At 39.0% G+C, this 22,848-nt stretch overlaps 1 protein-coding gene across 4 annotated transcripts in view; it reads left to right on the forward strand.

Moving 5' to 3' along the window:
- The window catches only part of enox2 (ecto-NOX disulfide-thiol exchanger 2), a 180,933-nt gene that overhangs the window by 66,575 nt on the left and 91,510 nt on the right, over positions 1-22,848 (forward strand). For all 4 annotated transcript variants that reach the window (XM_035952292.2, XM_035952290.2, XM_023279067.3 and 1 more), the window contains one exon: positions 18,278-18,424. In XM_035952292.2, coding sequence (XP_035808185.2) covers positions 18,278-18,424 — 147 coding nt within the window. The remainder of the gene's footprint in view (positions 1-18,277; positions 18,425-22,848) is intronic.

Genomic DNA, 22,848 nt, shown 5'->3' on the forward strand with positions numbered 1-22,848 from the left:
ATCATTAGATCCTCATTTTTGTAGGCACTCACGGAATCAAAATGCAGCAGGTTTCACTTCACATTATGACATTTCCCTGAGATTGTTTTCAAATCTTTTACCATTGACTGGGGCTGCAGTATTTATCCCATATTAATCATGATTTTGGCTTCCCATATATAAATGAACTTGATAGGCTCAAATATTGATTAATCACTTGGTTTTTCAGCTTGGGTAAATCATACACTGAAACGTCTTACTTCACTCTCTTCAAAGCAATTCTTGGTGCAGTAACTGTGGAGAGACAGGAGGCTTCTCTGTGCACAGCTGTCTGTCTAGCATGTACTACAATCTGCATGTGAGGTGTTTAGGGAACATTGGTAAATTGCAGTGTCTGTTGATAAACAGATGTTCAGCAAGTGAAGCGTTTTGGGTACAGATTAATTTATATTTTGCCTCTAGGAGATGCACTGATTTCATGTGAATAACCTTATTTTGATGTAGGTTTGTGCACTAGCTAGACTGTATCTCAACACGCAAGTCTCATCACTGATCAAAATATTCGTGCAGTACTGCCGTCCCCACTCCAGGGATGAAAACTGCATCATGATGTTCGTCATCATTCATTAGTGATCTTGCTGTGGTCCTCTGAGGATTTCAGCCCAGTGGTATGGAACTGGGTCCTGTAGTACAGACAGGATTAGGGTTCTGCTGTGGTCCATCATCCAGAAATAGTACAAGCTGTTTTGCTGGCTGCTCTGGGACAGGGTGGTTACTAGAGGGCTTCAAGGTATTTAGAGGTCTGTCCATGTTGCAGTGAGGCCGGTTCTATATAATGAAAAGTCTGAACTAATCTGTTTGTAATTCTTCCACAAATCACTTGTGCATCAGTAGATTATCGCATCTATCCCTCAACATCCATTTGCGGCATTCGGTTTTAACATCCAGATCCTGTTTTCCAATAGGTTTAGATGGTGCACCTGTTTGACATGCCTGAAGTAATTTATTGTTCCAGACCGAGAGCCGGCAATCTAAATTTACAGAATTACTCGTTTGACAACCTTTTAAGAGCCCATGATTATAGAGTAATGACTATGAGTATTAGGTATTACTATATTAGATTCCATGTATATGCAATGAAATGTCTGAAGATGTAGTTGATGGAGTGAAGTAAAATGGTGTATAAATGTGTGTGGCACTGACTCTGGGTAATTATAGCAACCTACCCAGAGCTGTGGTCGACTAACAGATAAATGTTTATGTATGCAGGCCATGCTGGGTTTTATGAGAATTTCCGACATTAGTATTACTAGCTACAGAGTTTTTTTCTGACTGTTGTAGATATTTCACACTAAAACATCGAGGTTAAATGATGATGCATATTACCCAAATATTAGTGAATAGTTACAATGAGATACGTGACGTATTGTTTTGTTCCTCTCATGAAATACAGTTGGAGTGTTATCATTGACGCATACCAGAGTTCATCTTTGTGTCAAGTGTGTATAATTCATGAATTAGATGAAAGCATCAGACACAAGAGTTTTTCAATCAAAAAAAAACAAAAACACAGGGTGTGGAATGAACCTGGTAGCTACTTCTTCTGTTACACAAGTACTCTTTTGATTTGAGAAGCATAGTGCAATTGATTGAGACTGAAATCACTGAATAGCTGCATTTAAAATCATGCTCCTGCTCTCCTATTTCAATGACAATGCATTCTGCACAGGATAAGTAATGTTCTCTGGCAATGCAGCAAATTTTCCTTTGCTGAAAACAAAGTTGTTACATGTTGAAGTATACTTTTTGTGCACAATTACAAACTGGCGCCCACTAAGTTGTCACCAGCAATTTTTTATGTTGTGAGGGAGAAAGAAATCATATTTTTAAGACATAGGCAGAAACAAATACAGTAGCCTGTTATATTGATATTGAGTTTACCAATGTTGTGCTGTTTTTCAGAAGACATTGTGTTGTGCTGTGCTGTGGGCAAGCTTAGAAATAGAGATTTAAGAAAAAACTGCAGAACTCTCTTTCTTGCCACAGTTCTTGAATGAACCATTTTGAATAAGAAAAGTAAATTTTCTTCACCTTCTCATTGCTTTTTTTCCCCTCGTCACTAAAAGTTCTCCCTGAATTGAATCAAAATCGAGCCAAAGTCAAAGAAAAAAGTTCTGTATAAGCCATACTGTTGATATAACATAAAATTAGATCAAGGAGACGCTGCACTATTATGTTTCAGGTCCTGAAAGGCTTGCTCCTGCTTTTACGTTCGTTCTGTGCATTAGATCTCTTAATGGATATATGCTTCAAATGGAAGTGGGACTCTTTATTCATTCCGTTGGTTGACTGGCCTCTGCTGGGCTTGGCTGCCTCCTATATAGCTGCATAAGTGTGATCTATAAACTGCCTAATTGCCTTTGTCCTGATCTCTTCCATGTCCAGGCCATTACTGTCTGCAAAGGTCATTTCCTGTCCTCTTTCTGTACCATTCATCAGGGAGACTCAGCCACTGCAAAGTGAAACTCTGTAGATGATTTTATTGCAGTGTTATTGTTTGGGTTATCTGTCAAATTATTGAAAGCTTGTCCCTGGAGAGGTGGCATGGAATGTGCAAACAGCTGGGAATGTACAAGTGATTTCAGAGAGATCAGCGGATGGTTATCTGAGCACTCAAGGCTGCCATGCTACATTTGTGTGACACAGCTCCTGAATTGGGGCAGAATGAGAAAAGAAATTGTAGATTAGCTGTGGAGATGTAGTCGCAGAGCTGAAACTTGACTCAGACATTATCTTTGCACATTTCCAGCAATAGAGTTGTCCATAACTACTATCAGAGTAACTGGAGAGAGTGACTCAACATATGGCACAAATATACAGTGGACATATTGATGTTCACCCTCCAGTTCTGACCCACTGCTAATTTGTTGACGGGACATGAAATGACTGTTGACTCATTATGACTGAATCCAATTAGCCTATCCTTTTTGGCAATGAACACATTAAGTAGCAGATTTATCTTCAAAGCTGATCCCCACAGTTGTTTATTTCAATTCTTTTGGCTCCATTAGACATGAATTACACATACTATAGGTCGTATATGTATTGTAGTATACATATTTCTCTTGGCTTTGATAAACTGAACACACGCACAGGTAGTTAAAACATTCTTTGAAAAAAACGAACAGATAGCTTGGTTTATTTGCAGCCAGCTTTTAGATCAACCACTTAAGATTTATACTTCAAAAAGCAGTTTTGGTGTCTGCATAAAGGCACCAGTCACAAAATGTGTTTTCTTCTGGCACTTGTTGGCAAGGGAGATGAGCAGTGAGGAGACCGCTTTGACAAAGTAAAGCTGTGATCGAACATCAGTGGGTAGATATGAGCACAGTTTCTTGACTAGCAGCCTGCAGATCTGGAATCTGTTATGACGCTATTTGAACTTGATTTTTATAAATAATGTTATTAATAGGGTATCTGCTGTCGCTTTTAAATATACACATATCTGAACACACTTTTTTTTAAAGGTATGCATTGGGGTTGCAACTAAAGATTGAAACTTTTTTTGACTACTCAATTTATCATTTTGGCAGAGGAAAAAAAAAAATCATGATTTCCAAGAACTGAACCAAAGGCTACAGTGTTACAAATCGGAGAAAAAGAGCAAATCCTAGCATTTAAGATGATGGAAGTAGTGAAATGTTATACTAGGGGAGAAAAAAGATAAATGCCTTCAACAAAATAACGATATGGATGGACTCTTTGGCATCCTCCCCTTTGTTATTTGATTATTCTGGCTGGATTCATACAATTGTCTGTACTTAACTACAGCTAACCAAAGCTCAATTCAACACTAAGGACATTTTTCTTCCCTCTGAAACAAATTCATTAGCTTACCAAAGTATTTAGAAACACTTTAATCCTGCTGCTACAGGTCCGTGAAACTCTCGTATTGCTCTGCCAAATTCACAGCATTTACATGAATATGATTTATATCTTCCCTGACAACACTAGTTATTGGTATCCTGTTGCCATTTTGACTTAGTATTATTCAGAATCTGATGTATTACTATTCTCCCTGCAGTGGCATACTTTGCTAGTGAAATTTGCACCAGGGGTCACGTTAAAAAGATGATTCACTTTACCCTTTGTCACTATGTTTCTCTCTTTAAATGAGTCAGAGCTGTGCTTTAGCATGCATCAGTGGAAACCCAAGGCATTTGAATAAATCAAATAAATCACAGTGTTCCTAAGTGGGTGTTTACTTGACTGAGTGCAACCTATTGTGACCCCAACCGCTCCCAGCCTCCCCAAAGTAAAACAAAGATGTTTTGCGTTGTTGTGCCCCACTTTGGCTATTTCCTTTATTTATGCTGTAAATTACAGTAGAGCAGCTTTTGGAATAGATTCTCCCTGACTCGTTCCCTGGTCATTACAGGAAGACGTTTCTCTTGCTTCACTGAATAATTCCTTGTGGCACACTAAAGCCCTGTTTGCCACCAACACCTTTGCTCCTGTTTTCCAGTGGCAAAACAACAAGAGCCTTCAGACAATGAGTGGTGACATTTTCTGCCAGAGGGTCCATTAGGACCCTCATGTGTGACTAAATATTTTTTTTTTGTTTGCGCTCACAGCTCCAAATGTTATCATGTTTGTACTTGTTGAGGGCAAAAAAGGACAAAAATGCAAGTTTGTTTGGAAGGCGTAAAAGTTGAATGGTCTTTGCTGTGTTATTGTTTGGTCATTTTTGAAGAATTGTTGAGTCTTTTTTGATTTTTGTATCGATTTCAAGTCATAGCAGTGTTGACACATGGCTTAGAAACCTTATTCATTAATTCTGTTCTCCATTAAGTATTAAAGTTGTGTTCTGTTCATTTACACATGAATATCACTTTACTTGTCATCAAACAAGATTGATCTCAGAAAAACACAAATGAGTTCTATTATGGGAAGTGCCATGGAAGTATTTTGGAAGCTTACTCTCGTATTCTTATACTTTCTAACAAATCCTCCAACTTTCCACACCAGCTGTTCCATCCATCATGATAATACACTCAATATAAAAAATAAGTCAGTTGGGGTAAGACAAACAGGCTTTCAAACAACCACATATATTTTGTAAACAAGCTGCCAAAAATCCAGATAATAAACTGCTTTTTGAGGCAAAAGCTGAAAGTGAGCCTTCATAAATTAATGCTGCCAAAAGCTTAAAACAAAATAGTATGTACAAAGTGTCACTAGACCACATTTGAAGCCAAAAAGACTTTCTAGCTGTTACAAAAGGAGTTGGAGGCCTTGCAAAAGACCTGGTTTCTCGAGCTCCTTTCAGACTTGCACTCCTTTTCGTAAGGGATGTACTTGGAGTTGTTTGAACCGGAGGATTTTTCCAGCAATATCTCTGAAAATGTAAATGAAACACAAAACACCTTTCTCGTTCATATTTCTCTATAATTTCACATCTATAACAGACTAAAATGTCTATAAAAATAAAACTTTACTGTGATGAGGATGATCTTTAACAGCTCAGATTAATGAGACACATTCATAATGAATGTAATCCCAGTTTTGACAAAATGTAAACAGGAGCCGAGGCTTAGTTTGTCTGGTTTGTTGTTTTATTATGGTTAATTTATGATGATTTGGGTATTATTTAATACCGGCAGAACAGAATTTTCAGTTTTTAGGAAATCATAAATCTACTCGGCTATTAGTTATTTGGACTTTTTGATAAGCTTTTGATTAATTTAGATTTAATCTTTTGTTTATTAGAATCTTATTTTGCATTATACATCATTTGAGGTACAGTCCAATCTTGTGATAAATACCCTGAACTCTTTCCATCACTGTGATAGGCATGTCTAAATGAAGCCATGGAGAACAGTAGCTTACAAGTGACATATGTCTGAATGACAGAATGCTGTCTCTTTAACAGACAAACAGCAGAGTTGCATATCCCATGTCTGAAAGGAGTTATAGTCTGGAGTAAAGCACAGTGAATCATCCAAACGGGCATTATCTCTCACACAGTCTCTCCAAGAAGGCATTTATGGTGTTTCATTTGGTTGCACAAACAAAAAAAATGACAGAAGTAGTTGTGTGAAAAAGAGACTTTGAGAGAATTTCTTACAACTTTTCACATCTGCAGCGTCAGACCACTTGAGTTTGTTGCCCCTTTGAACTTATTTTTAGCAGCGTGTCCACACTCAGCAATTATTTTTTTGTGTGAACTCATTATAGTCAATAGCACTGACTGCCAGAACTACGGATTCACAACCCAAGTTGTCATAAACCATAGCTTCTCTTTATATGACTCAGTTTTTATTTAATCTGGCATTTCTGAGTTTTATTTTTGCTCCAACAACAGCTCTCTAAAAACTGTGGTTTGGCCTTAGCTGTATCGTTTATTCTTCATCCACAAGTTAAAGCTTATAAATAGGCACAGCTGAAATAACTGCCACTAGATTGTCTATAGATAGGAGCCATGACAACTGAAATCAAAGAGTAGTATACCACATGAAGTCACTGATCACTAGCCGTGCAATGCCACATTCCCAGCTGTCAAGTTTTGAACAGTGATTCAGCTTTGATTTTTACAAAACTGTCCGGAGGTGGTAGCAAAAATTGCTATCACTTGTATGCTAATCAGCGGTAGTATCAAGGCAGCATGTGTGTCCCTGTTAGTTCGTGATCCGCATCAGTCTTCACAGTGAGGACTTCTGCTTGCTGGACCAGAATTCAGAGCTCCGACTCCTGGAGAATGACAAGTAGCCATCTGGTAATTCTTCTCTCCAGACCTGTATGGAAGCTTCATCCCAAAATAGCATCAAAGGCGAAGAATTGTCTTTTGAAAACGGGCTGTTGCATCCACAGCTAGAGAGATCTCACTTGAATTGTCACTCAGGGGGTCTGATACATTTGGATACAGATTCAGCGACACTCAGAGTGGGGATGAGAGAGGAAGCTGCATGCACAAGACAAGCAGGACAAACAGCTAAGGAGCACTTTTTACAAGTATTAATTGACACACAAGGGAATAAGGCTTCTTATCTACTCTCCTTGAAACTAAGTACAGCCTCTAGGATGTTCTGAAGCGTACTGACAAGGTGTGGGCGTGCTATTCAAAACCAAGCTTAAACATGGTTTGCAAAGAAATCTGTGAAGTTGTGACACCAGCTGAGTCAAGAAAATTAATCTTTTTGGAATGGCTGTGAGTTGATTTACCCTAATAGTGCTTATTCTCATGTGCCAGTGGCTCCAGGGCCCAATGTCCCATTTTGTTTTAAACATATTATCTTTTTTTGAACTGTAACCTACTACCATTAGTTCTCTTTATGGGCTATTGCAGACGTCAACTTTATCTCCTCTGATAAAATGCTCTTAAAGAAGATCATCAAGGAACAATGAATTACAACAGCTTTATAAGAAATGCATGTGTGCCATCCTTGCGGCCTTGGGTCTTTGCAGTAATAAATTAAATCACTGAAAGTTACAAAATAGTCTTTTGAAAATGACTATAGTGAATACTCTAGTGACCCTTTCTCCTGAGGCGAGTACAGACAAATGAGGCAGAGAATGATTTAAGTTTAAAAGGAGAGATTGAGCTTGAATGAAAGATTATCAAGTAGTACTAGGTTGTTGTTAAGCCTCATGCAGTTTTGTCTGAGAGCATATCTTTGACCTTAGTTTTTGATCTTTTGGGACTTTGTGACAGACAAGGGCATTAAATATACAGGAAATGAATGACAGAAGTATTTAAATTTTCATTTGAGAAAAACCTCTTCCCCTTTAGTGTGTCGTTTCCTCCCAGTGCCCCTTCCCTTTGTCTAATTTCTTATTCTGTCTTTTCTCTTCAGATTTAAATTATTAATAAGTCTAGATATTGGATATGTCCTGCAGCGGGCTATTGAAAGACAAAAGTTGGACTCACGCAATCAAAGGCGAAACGTTGGAGCAGTATATCTTGCTGCTTTTAAAAGCTTGTGTCAGCGAAGGCAGCTGCTCATCATAAATCTCCAATGTCCTCTGTTTCAGGCCATTCCCTCACAAGGATAAAATATAGGTGATCTGAAACAAATAATAGAGCAGCGGAGATTTCAGGACAGGCAGGAAATTAGAAAAAAGACCCTGAAAGAAGTGGATTGTGGCTAAGCACTGGAGGGAGGAGAAAGGCATAAGTAAGAGAAGCCTGTTTTAGAAGACAGATGGGAAAGATCAAGAGGTGGTGTTAAATAGAATCAAAGTTTATGGACAAGCAGCCGGTGCCAAAAGATGGCGATATACATTTGAAGCCCTATTAAAATCAGTCTGACCTAATCCTGTTTTACTAAGGAGGAATGATTTATTTCTGAGTCTTAAGGAGCAATATCTTTCTATCACAAGATTGAGAGTTTAAGTTCTGTTCAGTTTCATCTGCTTATTTTGAATTAACACTTGATATGCCATGGAATGCATGCAGACTACATCACGCTGCAGCAGTTTGGGTCTCTGTGTATATGCTCAAGTTTCAGAAACTGAAGTTTTGAAGTAAATCTCCTGATGTGACAGATGGAGTAAAAAATGGACATACAGTGTTGAGTCAAGTGCTTTAAAAGCAGCCGCTCGTGTCCGCACTTGGACACTCGCAGCTCTCAGTATGCCATTGTTGAAGTCTGTTGGAGCCGGTGAATGTCTCATTAGCCAGTTCTCTGTGACACAAAAACACATCAACATAGGCTGGATGTTTTTCTGACAGACTGCAAATAGCTTCAGCGACTATTTAAGGGAAGGCTGTGCATTTCCAAAGTAATTAGGAATAGAGTGCCGGTCGTAACGTGTGCCATGTTGTAATAATGATACAGCAATTGCCCACATAGCCAGGATATCCTTAGTACCAGAGCCTAATTGTTGATAGCTTGATCAGACCATACCCTGCATGCATTGAAGTATCCTGTCTTTCAAAGCAGAGAACAGATGGCAGGAGCTCAGACTTTCTGTGGCCTTGAGGACAGTAGAAACGAACAGGTCGCTTGGGAGGGACCAACGTTTTAACTTCACTGTCTCCTACCATGAAAGCCTTGTAGATTTATTAGTCCAGCGCTATGCATCACTCTAAAAGGACATTGAGCATGCATGTGTAAGCTAACATGACCTTATCGACTGCTGTGTTTACTTGTTAACAAACATACGCAGTTGTTCACTCACTGCATTGCAGAGAGGGCATGGTCCTTTGACAGTAGAAAGCGGATTAGACTGCAAACCAAAGATTCTTAGTGAGTTTAATGGAATAGAGATGAGTGGATGGGAGATTTAAATAAATTAACCTTCAGTGAATTCCCCGAGGCGTGAAGGAATGATAGAAGGGGTCTGAGGAGGATTTTTTTTTCCTTGCCACTGATGTAATGAATAGTCGTGGCAATATTACGGATAGCTAGTGCTCTTCAACATGCATGTTAGCCTGAGCTCGTGTTTGAAGCACAGCAGAAGTTAATGCTAGGGATCTTGGCAAGCACAGCAGCAGAGCACAAAAAATATATCATCCTCTTTGAACATTAAAAACTCCTTGCATTTAGTGTGTGCTCCAGCTCCATATGCCAATGTGTTGGTAGAGTTTATATCGCATGCAGTGCAGGGGGAAATTTTGAATGCACAGTGAGATATTCCAGTGCTAGCATCATTTCAAAATGTCATCACAACGTCAGGGAATAGATTAACCTTTACCAAACTCCCAGTCATAAGAACATAATTCTTTCTACGTACTTATCATGATATTAACCCTGATTGGTGTCTGTGACATTTACTTAAAGATGCAAAATGCTGAAAAGTCTGGATATTCTTACCTCTGGTTAATGGATAATAACACACTGTAATAACTGTAAGAAAAACGTGATATTTGCTATTTTTGTGTTAGAAAGGTGTTTTCTCTGTATTTTTCTGATACCACACACACACGATTACCTGCTAAAACTGACTGGACAGTGTAGTTGTTGTTAAGTCTAATTTGGGACTTGTGAACTGAAACAAAAAGTTTTTAGATGCTTGTGATTATTTTTTTTAGCTATATTAATATTAATTGAAGCAGACTTTTACACTTTTCCTTGTGATCCTTGCAGAACTGTGTTGACAGTACATTTAATTCATTTTGCAGACTATATCTGCTACATCCACAAAGAATGTGTAAACAGCTCTTTCAGGATTAAAAAAATTGTGATAAAGAATAAATTTTAACTAATGCCAGAGGAAAAATGTCTATGTCAGTATAGGCACCGGTCTAATAAAACATTATAGCCACCTGCCTTATGTGTAGGTCCCCCTTGTGCCACCAAAACAGCTCTGACCCATCAAACCATAGACTCCACAAACCGCCCAAAGTCTCCTGTGGTACCAGGCACCAAGACATTAGCAGTAGATCCGTTACATCCTGTAAGTTGTGAAATGGTTCCGCCATGGATCAGATTTGTTTTTCCAGCACATCTCACAGATGCTCGATCGGATTGACGTCAGGGAATTTGGAGGCCAAGTAAACGTGAAGTCCTTGGCAAGTTCTTCAAATCATTCCTAAACAATGTTTGCAGTGTGGTAGGGTGCATTAATCTGCTTAAAGAGGACACTGCCACCAGGGAACACAGTTGCACTGAAGGGTGCGCATGCTCTGCATTAATGTTATGACGAGTACAAGACGTCAAAGTAACATGCACAGGCAAACCTTCGCTCCGAACATTCACTCACCGACTCTCCTTTCTTGGACTACTTTTGGTAGGTACATACCAGGAACACCCTACAAGACCTGCCACTTTGGAGGTGCTCGAACCAAATCATCTAGCCGTTTGTCAGAATCTATCAGAACCCGTTCTTCCTGCTTTCAGCATATTAACTTCAAAACCTGACTGTTCACTTGCTGTCTAATGTAGGCCATGCCTTGACAGATACTATTGTAACAAGATAATCAATGTTAATCACTTCACCTGTCAGTGCTTTTCTTTTAAGCTGCGACCAGTCAGTGTATATGTCAACAGAGACGCCATGAAAATATTGTCATTTTTGTAAAAGACTACACAGTTTGAGAAGGCATAAATCCATCAAGTTATGTATAATGGACCATTTACAATATGAGCAAAGAAAAGTCAGTTTCATGTTTCACAAAGTTTCGTAATTGGACTATTGGAGAACACATGAAGGATCAGATGGCTGACGTGCGAGTAGTAGGTTCACATACAGCAGAGGAAGTGTCTATATGTGTACATGTGGTGATGACTGTGATGTCCTCTTCATCTGGTGTGTGTACAACTGAGCTGACGGTTTACTCAGCAGAGATCTTCAGTTTGTCTTTATTTGACAGGTCTCCATGGAAACAGTCTAACTTAACAACGGCATTTTGGTAGAGGACCCCATGGGTAGCAGTGTCACTGTGTCCTCTGCATTCACCATAATCAATTCCCTGCAACACTAACTCCCATCACACTGCGAGCTGCAACAGACACTGAGGCTTCACCAGTCTAGGCTGCAGTCTTCATGGTTTTCAATAGTCTCTGCATTAAACGAACGCAGAGGTTTTGTTTTACCAGGATGAAACGTGTCACTCCCCATCAACAACACGAACAGATATTACATTAACACCTAGAGAGTATTTATAGCGATTGTCTTCTTTGTGAATGCAACACTTGTCCCTCTGGTGTGAAGATTCAAACGTGAAGTTAAATTTTCATTAAAGTTGGAGTTAGAAAACTTGTTTGTGAAATCACTTGACAATATATTTGATTGTGATAAAAACACGCGTATAGTTTATAGTCTAAGGCTGCTGCGGCTCATGGTCTGTAATTTGAAGTGTGTACCAGTGATTGCTATATCTTGCACAGGCGACAAACTATTGTGGCTTTGCTCTTTTGTTTAGGAAATGCGAGGGTGCGAAACAAAGAAGGATGCTCTCAACCATTCATTTTACTTATTACAATGAGCTTCATCTGCCAGACAATGCAGTTGCACATGAAATTGTGAATTCTCGCCTTGTTTGAAGTGCACATAAAATGATTGTATATTCTCAACTTGTATGAAGTGCCTGTGGTTTTAACTGCTCTTTGTCTTTGCTATAAATACACAGGAAGTGAAAAGCTCGGCTAATAGTCTCTTGAGAATACCACAGCTGCTTAGCATGCTTTGCCATCCATTGCTAAGCCACATCAGTCAGACACCTTGTTTGTGTATCTGCTAAGGGCACTCATAACTTCATAGTCGGCTACCTTTTTAGGAAGCTTGGAGCCGGTGCCCACAGTCCTGGCTCTGAACGTGTGCTGTTGTTCTGATGGAGATGCAAGGCTATGAATAGAGTAACATCTCATTATACTGTGGTGTCTGATGTGTGTCGAAACAATTTTAGTGAGAGCTAATGGAGGTCTTGTGACTTGGTTTCATCAGTAACCTTTCAGGTGACTGAAGCCTAATTTGGGATCCTGTTCTGCAGACGTCCCAGCTGCCACCCAACGCGACAGAGTTATAGCCTGTGACTGTCACATTACTGTGACCCGCAGCAGCCAGCTTTGCTGTAATTGCAGTGCAGCAAGATTATGAATGTTATCAGAATGTGACTTGTGATCTGCATTACTTCACTGGACTTTCTGTAACCATTTGGTAATGAAGACTGTGACCTCTATTCTTTTTTTTAATTCATTATTGCAAGACTTTGATGATTTTTTTCACTACAACCACTTGCACCCTATTGCATTGCTAACAAGGACATTAATTGATTTTCATGTTAAAACAACACGTGGCTTGTTAGGAAATTAATCATATTTTCATAGTTGATAAATTGTTTAAGGTCATTTATCAAGTGTAGCTACAATACAGACTCTTGTTATGGCTATTTAAGGGAAATGAAGATGTCATTTTGGGCTTTGAAAAGCTGGGATTGACCATTAGTTGGTCTGCTGCACATTTAGTGGCAATTTGGCATAAAGGAGTGCTGTATATCAATTGTAAACTGTCCTCCCAAGTTTCTTGTCATATGTTTTATTTCATAACTACAGAAGGCTGGTTATGTCTCTGTAAATGGCCCTACCATTCAGATGAAATTCATTGTTTATTCCCACTAGATTCTTGGCATGCACCTATGCTGTTGATCATCTCTGTACAAATCACTGATGTCTGCGTGGGCGTAGATCTTGTGGGACTGAAGTTAAGACATAATGGATCTGTGCTGTATAGGAAAAATAACAAAAGACCAAAAACTAGGAACTTGGCATCGTGTTTGTGATGAAATAGTGGCTCTGGGTTGCTCCCCCTTTTCTCTCTGGAGTTAAATGTGACTATCCTGAATAAATCTATTCCTCTTTGCAGCATTAATTCTGTCAGGTGAATCCAACTGTGAGCTCACAACCTTACAAAGCTGAAATGGTGTTTGTGAAGGTGTTTTGTTGTTTGTTTTTCTGTTCTTGTATCTTTGACCATATGAAGCACAGAAATGGGATACATCTGAACAACATGTACTGTTCTCTGTTTAATTTCTCTTCCAACAAATTCTTGTGACAACCAGCTGCCAACTTTCTTTGGCTGCTGGTTGACACGAGCCATCATTTTTGATTTACGGAACTTGTAGTTCAAGTTACAAGACAGGGGAACATGCATAGCTTGAGGATCATCGTGGCATCTTTTTATACAACACAGCCTCTTTGTGTAGTTATTGCTGTTTATCATGAAAAGCTAGTTTCATGTTTTGTCCTGCTAGGTGAATGGGCCCGGCCACATTGCCTGTCTGATGATGCAAATCATTGGAGCTGAAAGGCATTTTGTTGACAGACAGTTAGGGTTTAGTAATGAAGTAGAACAGTCAGAGAAACTAATTTATTTCTGAGGTTGGGATATGTTAATATAGTGTGCTTCCATCTGCCCCTTTGCCTTGTTCAGATGAATGAGCAAGCAGTAGTCTACATGGTCGCTCTATGTTTCTCAGTGCTATCTTAGATTAATAGTCCACTGCTTATTCCACCCCCGTCACTAATACCCTTCCTCACAGTGTTCTGCCGATGCACATTTTACTTTTTGCTCTGCATTATTCATACTATACCATTGGGTATATTAGCTGATAGGAGTTAGATTAAGAACTACAGGAGAATTATATAAATGTGCTGGTGAGACATTACAGCTCAGTGCCACACTGGTTGAAGCCCGGCTGAAAGATCACAAGTTCAATCCCCACAGCTGCCGGTGTCTTAAAGTCATTATTAAAAACAAATTACAGAGGCATTGTTTAATGGCTCTCATTTTATAATCATGCAAACTCGATTGCATGTATGCTCTGTAATTACACAGACTGCTGTTCTCTTGTTTGTCTCTAGTGTCTTTTTTCCTCTGTCCTTGACCCACCCCCCACCCCCCCCAATTAATCTTGAAGATATACAAAATAATACTTAATTAAAACAGATAATTCTTGTTTTTACTCAAAGTATGGGATCATTCATAAGATGAGGTGTATTGTGTGATCAGAAGAATCAAGCTATTGTTTGTGTAATTGCTCAGGACTATCTTGGTCACTGATAAAATGCATCAATGACCTGTCTTAATGATATAAGGATGCCATGTTCAGCACACATTAGCCTCACTTCACCCAGGAAATTCAGTGTAGATGCAGTTGTTTGTTTCAATTCCAAGGCAGCTAAATGGTGTTTTAATGACCAAATGACACTCTCACTGCACATTCTAATGGTGCTGTTCTTTCCTGGCTCACTGTACCATTAATGGTGCACACTGTTAATCCGCCCTTGATGTAAGATCAGGTCAGAATCATTTCCTATTTCTTCTATGACTTCTTGAGGCCATAAAGTTTCTCTCACTCTGGTGTTTTCATTTCCTTAATTTACTCTGCAGCCCCTCTGTCCACAGTCTCCTCCTGTCTCCACCCAGCCTCCTGGTATTTATTTTCTTCCTCCCCTGGGGGGTGATACTCGACGACATCGCTCCTCCCTCTGGCCAGATGTTGAAATTTAAACACACCATTCATCAGCCAACAGACATGAGTAGCAGCGGAGACAGGGGCGATGACCCAGCAAAGACATTGCTAATATATGGGTTTACACTCACACACACAGTCACAGGCTGGCTTACTCCCCCCCACCAAACACACTCATATTTTTTTACATCAGCATTGATTTCTGCTGTGGGTGGCTGTCTGATTGCTGGTTCTGAACACTGACAACTGTTCAGAGCCCAAACTCAAGACAACGTCAGCTTCTGATGTGTGATAAAATAACAATGTACAGCCAAAGCCTGTCTCATTGAGACTGGATTTGTGGAGTGCTTTTCCTCAGTTTGCCTCCAAGCTTTATATTGTAGCAGTGCCATTATTTAAAAGCCAGATAAGGCACTCAATTTTGCATAAAATGTTCTGGATGCAGTCTGTCATGTAGCTCTGCATCACTTTTTAAGTCACATATTTGAATTCAACACATATCTTCATATTTAATTAATCTATTTTTCACAAGACTAGTCATCTTTGCACCACATTTTAGAAGTCCTTTTTCATTCTTCAAGGAGAAATCTTTGGGTAAGCCTTCTGCTGTGAGCAAAGGTGGACTTCTTTCCTTCACCTCGACCTGCAGTAACACTGTAAACACTGAAGCTGAGTGATATTTCCCTTTCAGCTGTTCAGCGCTGTTTCACTCTTTCCACAGCTTGTTTCTGCCTCTCTTTCTAGTATCTCTTTACGCATTCATGACTGAAAGACTGTCTCTTTAAATGTAAACTGTAGCAGTTTATTGGTGACATGGCTAACACTGGCAGAGTAATGGATTTATTTCACTCTCTCGACTATTGACGGTCATCTTTAAAGAAGTGTGACAGATGAATGTTGAGTAGAGATCGACTGAAATGATGTGTGTCTATGTGTTTGTTGCTGTGTGTGTGTGAGAGAGAGCTCAGACAGAAGATCTATTTAGAATGACTCTGTAGCAAATACAGACCTCATGCCTAAATCGAACAAATCTCTCGCGCACAGATTTAATGTATTTTAAGGCCTTATTTTTAAAGTTGTGTTGCATGGATTGTGAGCATGACCTTAGCCTCTTCTCTGACACACTTTGTCCCACTTTTGCACGCAAACATGTAGAGAGTGGGTATTTCTGTAAGAGGAAAAAAAAAAAGGATCTTGTACACACATCAGTATCAGCATCAGTCCAATAACATACATGTTGCTTTGGTTCTGATGCAGCCATCTCTCTTTATCTGTAATAAAAAAAAATCTTGAGCAATATCCTGCCCACAGCACTATCTGATTGGTTACATGTCGTGAGTTATGGCCAATCAACACTGAACTTCTCTTTTAATTAAACACGCGTGAAACATAAATATAAGAATTTTAACTAAATTTCATGCAGGAGCTTTTATTTTTCTAAATGTTGACACCAAGATTTTGATGATACTGCAAATGTATATTTGTTCCAAGCGTTGGTTATCTGTCTTGTTGATACCTAATAATCATTATTGACCCTAAATCAAACGCATCGCTCGACCTGTCGCTGCCAACCAGGCCTCCATTTCTCTCCATTTTTGTTTTCTTGAGTGTCTCAAATGTCAGTCCGTGTTAAGCCACTAATCAATCTTGCCTTTGACTGATTGAAGTCATGAAAAGTGATGATAAAATTATATATCTCTTCTCACTGAAAATACTCCTACAAACCTGCAGGACTAGAGCATCATGTATACATCTTTTGTAATGAAAAGTAGAGTTTAACTAAAGGCAGACTACACTTTAAATGCCTATTAATAATTGTGTTGTTGATGTGGAGAGTACTGTCTGAGTTTGATTCAAACCGATTAGGGTCCTTCAGACCTCTGATGGAGACACAGTAAAGTGGGGCTTCTCATCTGTTGTGCCATGGAGGGGAAAAACAAATCTGAGCACAAAGAAGTGTCATGAATTTTTCATGAATGTAGACTGAGTCTTTCCAGGACCCTGCTCTGAATTATAAACAAATACAGCCCTTAAAGAGCAAAGAATAGCTGATACATTAAGCCAAAAACACAAGTTGTGTATCATTTATAAGGACTCAGGAAAAATCTCCACTTTAGTTTTGTTTTTATAGATGTCAGGTATCTTATCGTCTTGTATTCAGGATATGATTAAATAGAAAAGCTTTCCTCTAGTGCAATGTCTGATTAATTCACCGCATTATACAGTATATCTGAGCTTCAATTTCTCTTATACTTTAGAAGTACTTCTCGAGAACTACCTCAGTTTTTAAGTTCAGCTGAAATTTTGGTTTTACAGAAGTGGTATGGGCCTTAGATCCTTTACAACTTTATTTTATGTAACCACTCTTGGTGGTAAATGCACCATATGTTTTTTTTTTTTTTTTTAGATTTTTTGTTAGATTTTGACCTTGTTAAAATTGACATTTATTTGAAGAGAAAGAAACGTGTTGTATCAGTGTGTCGGTGCGTGCACAAAATATTGATTCAGATGTCAGACAACTAGTGCATCTTTATGTCTTTTTCTGCCAAGAATTAAGATATAAATGAAATTACTTTGCTGGCTGAAATTCTCACTTTTTAAATTAGTTTTAAATATCTACAAATTCCTGATGTCTGCACTCTGTGAAGATTCAAAAGCTTTGCATTAAGGTCAATGATTATTTTCTCTATGAATGAATGTGCCATTATTTTTTTGCATTTCTTAATTAGTTATTTGTAGTGCAGAATGCCCACTGCACAATCAGCCCAATGTGACGTCTGTAATCGTTTGTTCGTCTGACCAGCAGTCGAAAACTCAAAGATAATGAGTCATAACTCTCATGTTGGACAAAGTATAGCAGCAAATCGTTAGATTAAGATGCTGGAACAAAAAAATAATTGGTATTTGTTTTTAAGGATTACATAGATTTCCTGTAAGACCGCCTACATTTTTGTTATCTTTCTGGTATTTGTAATTACTTTTTTTCAACTCTAGTTTCTATTCACATCTAATTACTCACAGATATATTTTGTATTTTTTGTTCGAAAAGAAATCTCACCAAAAACTAAGTTTGCTTGCTGTCTGAGCTTTCCATTCTATCACATGATCCTCATCAGCAAATGTAGCTTCCCAGTTGCAATGGAGATGTAAATGTTCGCAATAATGTAAAATGGATCTTGACCTTGGAAACATCAGGAAACTGTTACCTGTTGTAGTGGTTCTGGAGCTTTCTATCATATTACATGATCTACAGCCGACAGATTTGTTTGTGAAATTTAATCCTCTATTGCTTTTCTCTTTGATGTTTCAAAATGCTTTCTCCCTTGGTCAGGAGCCGTTACTTCATTTCATTTACCATGCTGTTCTGTGTCATCTGTCTTCCAGGACTCAACGCTCTGCCCTTTGATCCAGCAAGCAACAACGACCCTCTCCAGTTCAACAGTTCTAGTGGACCGCTGGTCACCGAGTGTCCTCCTTTGGAAAACACTGCTGAGAACAGCAAGAAGAGGAAGAGAGCCAGCTTGCCTCCAGGTACTGACAACAGCTACTTCTGCTGCTGGATTACTTCATGGTCTCACACTCGCCATTTTGCCCTCAGCCATATCAAATTCGAAATGCAAGTGCCTGTAACCTTAAGTCGAGAATGCCTCCCTTCACACAGGAGAGCTTTGATACAACAGCTAGATTTCTTACCCCGAGATTCCCCTTCCTCTTCTTCTACCAACATCAAATAACTGTGATGGGAATTGTTGCATAATCCTGTTATTTGGTGACAGTGCGAGGGGGGAAAAAAAGTAGCTTAGTTCGGTCTTTGTTGTTTTCGATTACCTTGCCATGTCCTGAGGCTCTGGTTGTCGGGCCTGTTTGGAGGTCAGGCAGCTGCAGCAGGAAAGTGCTCTGCTGAGATTGCGTGTGTGCCTGACTGTCTGTTACCGTGCCAACACCACCTGCCAATCACAACTGGAACACACCTTCAGTTCTCACACACAAGCTCGGACCATGTCAGGCTCGAAAGGACACACGGAGGGGGAGGATGCATGTGCACATGTGTTTATGTGAGTGTGTGCTATAATTAAACAGTCATTTGAGTAAGTGCTGGGTTGCCTGGTAATGTGTCAAATTAAAGGAGGACTTTCTAATTAAAGAATTAAAGACATACTGACTAATTAATTGCTTTGTAAGTAATAGAAAGAAGGGGACCCTTAAGACAGAGAGTTGTTGCATGTTCTCCACTTTCTTACAAATTGGACTAGATTAATACTCCACATTAACACAGCCCTAATCGACTGTTAATATTTTCTTCACAGGAAGAGTTCAGGACTTAATAATGTTTAATTTGATTTTAATTCACTGACCGCGTTAAACTGTGATTGGCTAATGTATCATAGAAGATTGTCAAACAAATAACTAGTAGCTGTACAAATGATGGACCTAATGTGAAGAATTCTACATAATCTGTGAAATTTAGACAATGTGTTCAAGAGACGTGTTTGAAGCTTGAATAAGAATCAGCAGTGGTCATGTTCAAAAAACATGTATAACAAAAAATCTGTACCTTGTACAGTACATAGAATACATTCAGTGTTTATTAATAATAAGTTAATGTGTGATTGTGTCTTAACAATAATGTTTAAGTGACACTTGAACATTATGGAAATTAAGAAACAACATTTTTTTTCTTCTAGAAACTGCAATCAAAACAACATAGAGACCTTCCCACAATTGTGTGAAAAGAAAAATTTATTGAGATGATGTATGAAAATGATAGTTTCAGAAGTTTTCAGGGAAGATGGCAGCCCAGTGGAGAAAAATCATCTAAACGGCATCTTGATTTAATTTTGAAATCAATAACTTAAAGTGTCGACTGTGTTAAGACATCCCTCAAAATAATGTGTGTAAATGTGTTTTGTGAGGAGAAAATTGGGCAAATGCGTGAAAACATGCAGGCCTTTTAGTGGTAGATTTTAATTTATTTACGAGTAACGAGTTCTGTCTTGTCAGATGTCCCGCTGCTTCTCAGAAAGCCTGGTATCCTACAGTCATATCATTAGTGTAATGCAAAATCACTCTCTCAGTAGAAACGGTGCAGGTTTTCCTCTGTCACTGTTGTGGCGCAATTTAAACTCAAACTCTTTTGTTTTTTTTTTTTATTATGTATATGCCAGATCCATGTGTTTGGAGATTGTTTAAATAAGAGGAATTACATTTTGGCATAAGTAAAGCTGTGCTCAATTGCAGTGGACTTTGTCAAACAATGAATATGAAGCTAACACAAAGGATTAAATTGAATGAGTAGATACCTGTAGCATAGATTTTGCTTTATTGTTTGACAGATATGAAGGTTTCATATGGTACAAATCCATTTTCATCATGTTTTTTTTACTGTTGCAAGTTTGAAAGTGGAAATTAAAAGCCATTTATATATAAAGACGTTTACTCCTGCCATTCCTCAGGCCCCCAACAACTCAATAGCCTCACAGATTTACAAGCTGCTACATTCCAGCTAATGAACCAATAGTCGTCTAGCTCAAAGTTTGTATATTACCTCCCCCTCACTGCCCACTGCTTCCAAATGAGCCATTCAGAATGAGTAGCCGCCTCTCAGTTCACCAGGTGTATTTGCTCTCTAGAGCTGTTTCTGCAAACTATGAAATGTCTCAGCCATGAGCAAAGCACACCAAATGTTCTGCTGTTGCCTGCAAGCCTAAACTCTTGCATTTCCAACATCAGAGGAACTGAAGATGGAGTGGATTACTTTTACTTTAGATTGCAATATCACCATGACAATAGGAAAATCCTTAGTGTTAGCACGTTATGTGGCTAATGTAGCAAACGTTACCGTTAACTTTGATCATATGCCACAGGCTAGAGCTCTGTGGGGATTGTAATGATGAGGAACTTTTAGAGATGACGGAAACTTGAACACTGATTTGAAACCCTTAAAGAAGGACTGGGTGGGTTTGTGTGTTTCCATGCCGCTTTTCATATTTGCTTGTTTCTCTTCTTCTCTCATACTGCATTTAAATATCGCCGACTTCCCAATAAAGTTGGTCTCATTTCAATGTTTTTCGGTTTATGAGTATGAAATAGTGACTGAAACACAGCCCATTATGAGCACTCCTTTTGAAGGCCTTTTTCAAGCTGTGACTGCACTGCTAAACTCTTGATTTTATAACCGCAATTTTGTCTGAAGAAAGTCGGCATATACAAGTTACAACCAGCTGTGCTGGGAATTCAGCAGTATTTTCATGTAAAATGATCACTCAGAAAGAAAGTTAGAAGCGATAGAAAGTCCTTCTCTCTGCGATCGGCTGTTTTTCCTCCACATTCGAAGTCACAGATCCACTTCTTCCTGAAATTCTTGTGGACGGCAACAGCCTAGTTTAGCCTGTTTAGAAGAGGGGTAAAACCAGGGGTTATACGGTCATTGATTTGACTGTAGTCAGGCACAGGAGTGTGTTCAGCTCTAGGCTGCTGTCTCTGACCTGCTCCACCAACAGACTCAGGAACCTTTTTGTTATTTATGTTGTATGAAAGCTGTGGAACATTTGAATTTCCCCTGGGATTAATAAAGTATCTATCGATCTATCGATCTATCTATTGTAAAATGAAGCACATTTGCAGTATTTTGAGCTCAATAATTGAATATGGCATTATTGAGATGTGAAACTTTCTTTACTTTGCTGAGAATAGGCACAATATGGGACCTTCAAGCTGCTGATAGTACCACTGAAATGCCAGAGCGATGCATTGTACATGGCTAGTCCACCTCATGCTTTAATTATGTTCTCCACAGTAACTGTGTTTACATTATTTTACTTCCTTGGTTATATAGAGTGACATTGTTATATAAATTGAGTTACGTCGTTTTCTTCTTCTTCACGTCATCTCATTACTGAATGGGGGAAATACTGCTGCCCTTAACTTTTTGTGCATTTACTTTTTCATTCTCTGTAGAGAGCAAGGGTCATTTTCAGTGCCTTAGCTTAATGCGTGTGACTGAAAAGGAGACATTCGCTGAGGATTTCCTCAGTTGTCTCATTATCTTTACTCTCAACAATCTCAGCATCTGAAAATTATAGGAACAAGCACAAGCAATCCATACTGACAAATCACAAATCTGTCCTCTCATGGTTGTTCAGAACCACCATGACCTGGCTTGTGTGTAGGCTGGGCCGTAACCTGCTAATGCCCTTCATCTAGCAAATATGTGACCTCTCACCACACTCACCATCACATGGTGATTACAGCTATAACTACAAATTAGCTTCGATTCGTCCTGCTATGACCTGAGAGTCTGCTATCAACTATTACTGCTTGCTTGGTTGAATCCCCTGAAGGACTAGCAGGTAAGTGGAGGTCTAGAGCAGCTGGAGCTGTAGATTTATTGGCTTATCGGGTCTGATTCTTTCTGGCTCCTGACTGTCTTCAGTCTCAGTCAGGTCCTCCAGCTCTCTGATGGAGCACTGACTCATTAACAGCCATATTGATTGAGTCTCGTTAAGGGACCCTAATGGATAGATTTTTCTCATTACAATTGGTGTTACACTTGATAATCCATCATGCATGTGTGCAAGCATCCATAACAACACAATAATTTTTCTTCAACATTACACAGCTGCATTTTCTCTCAGTAGCTGATTAAGAATTTAAGAAGGCAACAAACAAACGGCCTGTTTGATCTGACCCATGAGGAGTTAAAGTCATTCCGGACCTAATGCCACCCAGCTGATAGATTATTTACTAATGATCTTTAAACTGCCACGGCACGACCAAACAAGAAGCAGCCATGGACATGCATTAATGAAGAGCCCTCACCTCTTGTAAACAGTCAGAGGAAACGTTTGAAGTTAAGTTGATATTCTGGTCACACTGCCTCAAAATAGACACTGTTTATCCGAGTCCACGCACTTCACACTCGGACTCAGTGTGACTAACTTGATGTTGTTATTTAG

The sequence above is a fragment of the Amphiprion ocellaris genome, chromosome 13 (genome assembly GCF_022539595.1).
Source record: "Amphiprion ocellaris isolate individual 3 ecotype Okinawa chromosome 13, ASM2253959v1, whole genome shotgun sequence".
In the NCBI taxonomy this organism is placed as follows: Eukaryota; Metazoa; Chordata; class Actinopteri; family Pomacentridae; genus Amphiprion; species Amphiprion ocellaris.